The following is an 8,876-nucleotide window of genomic DNA, read 5'->3' as shown; positions in this document are numbered from 1 at the left end:
AATTAAGGAAACCAAACCAGTTTCTATAGTTATCTTAAAATTACTACCCTGCTGAAAAGCCTGAAATGCTTTTCTGAAGCAATGCCTGTTGAGTATGTTCCTTTGTCTTGTCTGCTCCAATTTTAAGATTCCCCTCTTCATTGCAGAGCTGATAGAAGATAAAGACAGATGCCATGTTATCAAGTGGTTGTCATACCTCTTGAGATGCCTCTTACCACCTCACAAAGGTAGAAAAACACCAGAACAGGAAGTCCTGTATAAATCAAGAGCAGTCTGACAGCTGTGACAGTGTTGAGAACAAAATATTTTATTCATCAAGAAAACTATAGTTTACAGTAATATTTTCTAAATAAATTATATAATTTCTCTTTTACAAGAAATAAACTAAAATCAAAAATATTTCAAAGATAATATATGTACACAATATAAGGCTTTGCTATAAATAACTTCTTTTCTCCTTTTCACCAACAATAAAAACATCTTTAGAGGCTCATTTTCATGTAATATATGCAGAGGTTTATCCTAACCTTTTATGACATCAGTTCCAGTTTCCACTGATGTGGACCTAAGTGATTAGAACAGAAAGGTCAAAACAAATGAAATTAATTTTATTCACCACTATGCTTATTTTTAAATAGGTAAAGCAGACAATAAATTTTGCTCGTGTACAGTTTCAGAATGCCTGCAGATGAAACCACTAGAGAGCTGGTAAGAAAATATCACTTTCAAGTCCAGAAAAGGTGATTTGCAATATAGCAGAAAGCAGCCTGAATACAGAGTTCCTTACAGTCCAGCAAGTAACAGCAGATGATAGCGGAGTGTAGAATGTTTCATGTCATTTTTTTGCTAAGTCCATTAATCTTTACTGTGGTTCCAAGATCCTGACTCTTCTTAGAATAAGTTCAGCTGATCATTACTCTTTGGCTATTAGGCTCAACAAATTCCTCCCTCTTAAATCAGGAATGCAGAAAGTGCTCTTCATTAACCATGGCCATGTCTTATAGTTCTGCTCTTCACATATTCTTTGTTACTGGAAATACATAAATTAAAAGTAAAATCAAGAGTTGTGTTTGTTTGTTTTCTTACAGGAATATAACAGTTAACTTATTTCTTCCTCTAAGCAGGCTGCAGCACAGTCTGGCAATGATTATTTTTTTTACCTTGCACCCTAATCAAAGGCATTGTGTCTCTTTCCTTGCATAACAGCTAACCCCTACGGTTTGGCAGACATTACATTATGCTTATATTTACATGAAATAAAACCACTTGCTGCTGCAAAATGCTGAGCACTCTGGACATCTGTAAAGACAGTCCAAACTGAGCACGCTCAGTAGTTCACAACAGCTTTTATTACCTTGCAGCACTGACTGGGACTTACTGCAGAACTTAACTTGTAAGTGTCAGCTTTCTTATGTCACCTATAAAAATCCTGTTAATTTCTGCGTGAAACCCTTCCCCAGCTGAAAAACCATACCTATCCAAAAACTGTCATGCACAACTAATATTCTAGTTGATGTCACAGCAATCATTTGATTTCACAAAAAAAAAATAAAAAAAAAAATTGCTTCATAATGTTAATGAATTAGAATTTTCTATAGAAGTTTTGGTTACAGAATACAAATGGTTGATCTCTTCTTAGTAGCTCTTTGGAGCCAGAGATGAAGAAACTCTTCTTTGCTGAATGCCTGACTGCTAAGACTCAAACAGAGGATAAACTGACAAACAACGCAGCAGTTCAGTGCATTGAATGCATCTCAGCTAATGTATCCAACACAGAGCAGAACATAACACCAAAGTAAAGACATCTGTACTGACCTTAATCTAAAACCCTGCTAAAGAATAAAACAAAGGTGTAAGTTTGTTTATTAAACAAATTTTTAACATTAAACTGTACATTTTGGTGCAGGCATTAAGTAGTTCTGCAATCTAATCTTGACTATGAACAACAAAAAGAAAAAAAATCTCCAAATGCATTTTTAAAGCATATATTAGAAAAAAAAAAAGGTAATCAGTAGATTGAAATCAATATTTTAGTTAAGACTTCTAGCACTAGACCTTGAATCTGGAAGAATGGCATTCCAATATCATTCTATGACAATCATTAAACCTGTTACTGCATTTTGCACCAGTGTTAGAGCGTTCACAATCACTGATGCTAGCGTCAGAGGCTGTTCTCTCACTCTGCATAGCTGTGATCTGGCAATAAAGTCTATCTACTCCTATTTAAGCACCTGAATGTGTTAAGGGAGTACAGTAGTGAGTACTTAGAGGATGCAGAAGAATTTAATATGAAAACTGAAATTGTTGGAGGAATGAGTTAAAGAAAGTGGTAGTTCAAAAAGAATGTTACATAAGGCTAACAAGGATTGAGGGGGAAAAAAAAGGATCAGTTTGGCAAAAAAAAAAGTTGAACTGATAAATGAAATATTGTCTTATGAAGCCAAGACTTAAGAAGTCAACATTGCACTAACACTTAGTTTCACTAGCATCTAGTTTTTCCTGAAGGCTCAGAGCTGAATGACTGCAGGTCTGTTTTTGGCAGGCACAATGGTCATTCAATACAGCTTCATACCCTCTGGCCTTATCACTACTTTTCACTCTCTAAGGATACTAATAGTATTGCTAGTGCTAGTGTTATAATACTCTGATAACTGCATAATGTGAGTCCTCTGATGATTCCAGAGCAATTCAGAGGGATCAGCAATGGGAAAAAATATAACACATTAGAGTTGGGGAAAATGGACCTGACAGAAACTTGTAGCAAGTGCCAATTGTGTAAGTCTCAGAAATGCTGCTAATGGTACTGATGCCATTTTAAGGAGATGGGATTGTCAGATGTCATCTTTGTGTCATGTACAGTCCAGTTGTGTGCATAATATTCTGGGAAAAAACTCAGTTTATTTCAAGGTACAGCACATAGTCCTCTAAGCAACTCTGTAACCACCACACAACTTTTGGGTTTACTGTGATTGCAGATATAAGAAGCATTACTTTGTGACAGCGATGTAGTTTGGTCATAGCAATTTAGTCTAAAATAAATTTTAATAATAGACAGGTGACACTACAAAATGCACTCCTGGAATCACCATCCGAGATGTCTCACAGTGTATATGGTGAATTTACACTGTTTGAGCCTACTGAGGCATTTTGTATTGCAGTATTTTTGTGCTCCAATTCTCTCATGGATTTATTTCCCAGCTAATTGATTTCCTCATATGGTGCATTAAATGCCCTGGGCATGAGAATGTGCAATTTAATGACAATATGTCCCGGCATTTTCGCACTTGTTTTACTCAAATAATGTATAAGTTGTAATCTGACATAGTACATTTTTAATGTAATCAAGCACATAATTCTAATGTCTGATTTTCATGCAAAGGTGAGTGAAATGTTGCTGATATGTTACTTCCTACTTTGCTACTGAAAGCACTATGTTTTAAAGTCCTTGGTTGTTGTTTCACTTCACACCAGGTTTCAGTTCTATGTGAGACATGGGCTCCTTTTTCTTTTTAAGATCAGGCATGGATGGATACAGGAGTAAGACAGATAACAGAGAAAAGGAGCAGTTACCTCATAGCATAAAGGAGCAGTTACCTTATAGCGTAAAACAAGTAGGTTTGCCCCCTTCAGCCTTACTTAAACATGATTCTACTTCGAGGCAAGAGGGCTTTATTGGTTCCTGTATGCACATACAGTGTTTTAAGGAATTAAGCATTTCTAACAGGTGAAAGAAAGGATGTCTGTGAGGAGGCTTGAATACCCTTCCTGTACTCCCAGAATAAGTGTTCAATCTGCTATTTCCATCACTATCTTCAGAAGATAGAGAAGGCAGAGAAGCTGAAGCCTCCAGGAAGAGAACAAAAACATATCAAAAACTGAGGTATGCACATGTGACTCTACATTTTTAGCTTTTTGCATGTATGCTGCCTGGAAACTGCTTTATTACTCCACAAGAGAATGCTAAAAAAGACTACAACATGATTAGAATTGAATCAAATGTTGTGAAAGATTAGAATTAAAATATTTCTAAATAGAAAAAACAACAAACAAAAATTATAAACAAACAAACAAACAAAACCCCTCAAGGAGGTATTATGGTGGAAGTACAATCCCCTAGTCAAAGTTGCATCTGCCTAGGATGCATCATTTGATCACAGCCAGGAATTTTAATTTCTTAAGGAAAACTTTATACCAGAATACAGAGCTCAGGCTGCTAAAATGAAAATAGCTGAAGGGATGAAAACATTTGTGAAAGAAAGTAACTATGAAGATGATAAGTGAAGACAGTAACCTGTCAGTCAGAAGTGTTTGAGTATGAATTAGGAAATGCTCAAAGAGACAGGCTTTGATAGAGGACTTTGGGACTGAGAAGAGAAAGAGCACTGAAGAGCAAGAGCCGGGCAGTTTTGACAGTTTCTAAACAGGCATTTCGTAGGTAGTATTTGTAAATTTGCTTATCTATGCATCTTCAGAAGCTTTGAAATACAACAGTGAAATACTCCAGTGATGTTTTAAGATTTCACAATACTGTAATAAAATTGGCTTTTGGCCACAAACCACAACATAAGCAATTCTAGAAGTAATATTGTTATCTACACAATTAATCTGACACAAATCATTGCTATAATGACCTGACTCTCAATATGCTGGGCTTACTCTTCACTACAATACTTTCACTTTTGTATTTTATTGAAGTCCTTATCAAGTGTTTGCAACTATATCTTCAGTGCTAGTGACATCTAAATTACATACAAATTTTGTAGCCTTTCCTTCAACAGCAGAGAGAAATGCTGTACTACCATGCAACAATTTCTGTGCTCCCAAAGAATCTTCCATTGCATTTAAATATACACAAGTGTTTTGTAAGCAAAATAGCTCATTAATGAAATTCTACGGGCAGGGCCTATATTTATTTAAATCCTATATTCATCACTAAATTACTTAAGATGTACAGCATCACACTTGTGACCATTTGACCGCTTGACTTCTAAGTCTGTTGCTGTGCCATTTACATGCGTATTCTTGCTCCATTTTAAATGTAAAGGAAATCAAGCCTACATGTAATGAATCAAATAAAATAATTCTTAAGCCTTACTACTCAGATTTTACTTATATTAGAGTTTGTCAAAATAATGTTTCAGCTACCTTTGTAAATAATTTCAGGGCTAGGCTAAGAAAACAGTGGAGTAGCTCAGAACTGTGTATGTTTCTCTTTCAGGGACAGAAAACTCACCCAAGGAATTGGGACTTCACTGAAGAACAGAAGGAACAAGGTGACTTTTAAATTATTCCTTACTTTCTGGGTGAAGTTATCTCTTTTAAGATACTCAATTTCAAGTACTAGTCCTTAATAACACTGGACTAAGTGTTACTTCAGGATCAGTTACACTCGCTGGCTGATCTTTCTTAAGATTATTCTGCAGAATTTGGTTTTTATTTCCTACTAATCATATTCCATATAACACAGTAGACTTTTGCATTCAACAGTGTTTGTTGACATTTAGTGCTTTTCTGCTATGTATCACCTGATTGAGCTAACACCAATACATAGGGCTTCAGGAGATTTTTAAAGAGACTACATTTATTTCCAGAGAAAGAAGGAAACCCTGTTTCACTCTGTTGCTTTGTGTATGTCTACATCAAAGTGCTAAACAGAAGTGTCTTACCTTCTCTGTAGCAGGCTTATGTACAGGACACCTGTTTTCTCAGATGGCATCTTTATTTCTAAGTATCTGCTCTATGATTGTATTACATATGCATAAAAGCAAGAACCCTTTAATGCTTGAATTCACTGCAGTGCCATTTCAAATTTTGCGCTATTGTTTATATCTGCTTCCATCTTTCTGCATTCTTTAATTAAAAGCAAAATTATAGAATATTCATTATTGGTTTACAGTATCACAGTATCACAGTATAACTAAGGTTGGAAGAGCCCATGAGGATCATCAAGTCCAACCTGTCTCCACAGACCTCATGAGTAGACCATGGCACCAAGTGCCACATCCAATCTCCTCTTGAACACCTCCAGGGACAGTGACTCCACCACCTCCCTGGGCAGCACATTCCAATGACGAACGACTCGCTCGGTGAAGAACTTTCTCCTCACCTCGAGTCTAAACCTCCCCTGGCACAGCTTGAGACTGTGTCCCCTTGTTCTGGTGCTGGTTGCCTGGGAGAAGAGACCAACCCCTTCCTGGCTACAACCACCTTTCAGGTAGTTGTAGAGGGCAATGAGGTCACCCCTGAGCCTTCTCTTCTCCACGCTAAACAACCCCAGCTCCCTCAGCCTCTCCTCATAGGGCTTGTGCTCAAGGCCTCTCACCAGCCTTGTTGCCCTTCTCTGGACACGTTCAGGTGTCTCAATGTCCTTCTTAAACTGAGGGGCCCAGAACTGCGGCCGAACCAATGCAGAGTCCAGGGGCACAATGACTTCCCTTCTCCTGCTGGCCACACTATTCCTAATACAGGCCAGGATGCCATTGGCCTTCTTGGCCACCTGGGCACACTGCTGGCTCATGTTTAGGTGGCTGTCAATCAGCACCCCCAGGTCTCTCTCTGTTTGGCAGCTCTCCAGCCACTCTGACCCCAGCCTGTAGCTCTGCATGGGGTTGCCGTGGCCAAAGTGCAGCGCCTGGCACTTGAACTTGTTAAATGCCATGCCATTAGACTCTGCTCATCTGTCCAGTTGGTCGAGGTCCCTCTGCAGAGCCTTTCTACCCTCTAACTGACCAACATCTGTTCCCAACTTGGTGTCATCTGCAAACTTGCTGATGACTGACTCAATCCCTTCATCCACATCATCAATGAAGATGTTAAAGAGCATGGGGCCCAGCACTGATCTCTGGGGGATGCCACTGGTGACTGGCCGCCAGCTGGATGTGGCACCATTCACCACCACTCTCTGGGCTCAGCCCTCCAGCCAGTTCCTAACCCAGCACAGAGTGTTGCGGTCCAAGCCACGAGCTGACAGCTTAGCCAGCAGTTTGCTGTGGGGGATGGTGTCAAAGGCCTTGCTGAAGTCCAGGTGGACTATATCCACAGGCCTCCCCATGTCCACCAGACGGGTCACCTGATCATAGAAGGAGATCAGGTTGGAGAGGCAGGACCTGCCCTTCCTAAATCCATGTTGGCTGGACCTGAGCCCTTGGCCATCCTTCAGGTGCGCAGTTATTGCCACCAGGATAATCTGCTCCATCACTTTCCCTGGCACTGAGGTCAGGCTGACTGGCCTGGATTTTCCAGGTTCCTCCATCTGTCCCTTCTTGTGGATGGGGACCACACTGGCCAGTTTCCAGTCATCTGGGACCTCTCCGGTGAGCCAGGACTGGAGGAAAATGATGGAGAGCAGCTTGGCCAGCTCATCTGCCAGCTCTCTCAGCACCGTAGGATGGATCCCATCTGGTCCCATGGACTTGTGGGTGTCCAAGTGGCTCAGCAGGTCCCAAACTAATTCCTCATGGATTTCCAGGGCATCACACTGCTCCCCGACCCCATTGCCCAGCTCAGGAGGCCTCTCGTTCTGTGCTTGTCATACCACAGTATGGCACTAGAATACTTGGAAATAATTTAGATTGCCTTCTGCTTACTGTTTAGTGCAGATCATGGCTAGTCATATTTTATTCATAAAAGCTAGACTTCTTAAGTCATTATGTGGGTCAGAAGACTTAAGAGGAAATAAACCAATGAGATAACACAGTAAGCTTGAATATAAAAAATTCCCAACCATCCCTTCATGCCATGGGTTAGTTGTTTAGGTGGGTTGGATTGGTAGAGGGGTTGGACGCAGTGATCTTGAAGGTCTCTTCCAATCTGGTTGTTTATTATTATTATTATTGTTATTATTATTATTATTATTATTATTATTATTATTATTATTATTATTATTATTATTATTATTATTATTAACTCAAAATGTCTTTGTATATGCATCCAGGAACAAAAAATTCTCTTTATTAGCAGGTAAAGTGTGTGCTGTGTCAGTCTGTATGGTGTCCCCTGACTCTAACATCTATCGGGAAAGACTACAGCAGCCTGCCTTGCAGCAGAAACACACACAAGCATTATTAACTGTGGGATTAAAGGAAAATCTGGGAGTGCCATTCCAAGCTACATTTTTTGCTCCCATTTTCAAAAAGTTCAAAGTGTGCCTTGTAATGATTACAGTTGAGGCTTAAATCAGCCTAGTGCAAAGATACCTGCTTTATTTTTAGGACATACATTCAAAATGACTGAGCTACTCCTAGTGTTCTCAAAAACATTCATGAGGAAATGACCTCCTGGTGCATCAGGGGAAGTGTAAACTGCACAGGAGAAGAAGCTTCTTCACTAAAAAGGTTGTCAAATACTGGAATATGCTCCCCGGGGAGGTGATTGCATCACCATCCCTGGAGGTGTTAAGTAGTGGTTAAGGGAAAGGGTCAAGGGCTAAGAGACATGGTTTAACACCAGACTTGGTAGTTAGATAATGGTTGGACTACATGATCTTAAAGACATTTTCCATCTGAAATGATTCAGTGGTTCTATGTCAGTAGATTTTTAAAGCATTCTACCATCAACCCTAAAGACTTCAAACTTAAAAAAAACCAAACCCAAATCACTTCATGGTGCTGGGCAGTGTTAGTGGTAAACAAGATTATTATATTATAAACAAAATTAAAAAATCATCAAAAAGAAATGGTATCTCTGTTAAGTGGAACAAATGGAACCACTGAGCAGCCCAGGTGACCTTGAAAAATAATCTAGTCCAATCTTTCCTGTGAAAGGGAGCCTGGAGGGGTTTATCTAGCACTTGTCCCATTGCATCTTGAAAGCTTCCAGTGATGGGAATTCCACTACACTCCTGCAGAGGTTGTTCCAGTGACTGGTTGTTCTCACTG

General features: G+C 39.4%; 1 protein-coding gene across 1 annotated transcript in view; it reads right to left on the bottom strand.

The window, feature by feature from the left end:
* Positions 1-310: 310 nt before the first annotated feature.
* PIP5K1B (phosphatidylinositol-4-phosphate 5-kinase type 1 beta) overlaps positions 311-8,876 on the bottom strand; it is a 91,605-nt gene continuing 83,039 nt past the window's right edge. Inside the window, exon 13 of the mRNA XM_054178468.1 lies at positions 311-1,030. Within this exon, the coding sequence (XP_054034443.1) occupies positions 1,028-1,030 (3 nt within the window). The 3' untranslated portion in view covers positions 311-1,027. The remainder of the gene's footprint in view (positions 1,031-8,876) is intronic.

Source organism: Dryobates pubescens, chromosome Z (genome assembly GCF_014839835.1).
Source record: "Dryobates pubescens isolate bDryPub1 chromosome Z, bDryPub1.pri, whole genome shotgun sequence".
NCBI lineage: Eukaryota > Metazoa > Chordata > Aves > Piciformes > Picidae > Dryobates > Dryobates pubescens.
Note: the sequence above shows the minus strand (reverse complement) of the source record. Positions and strands in the feature narration are given on the sequence as shown.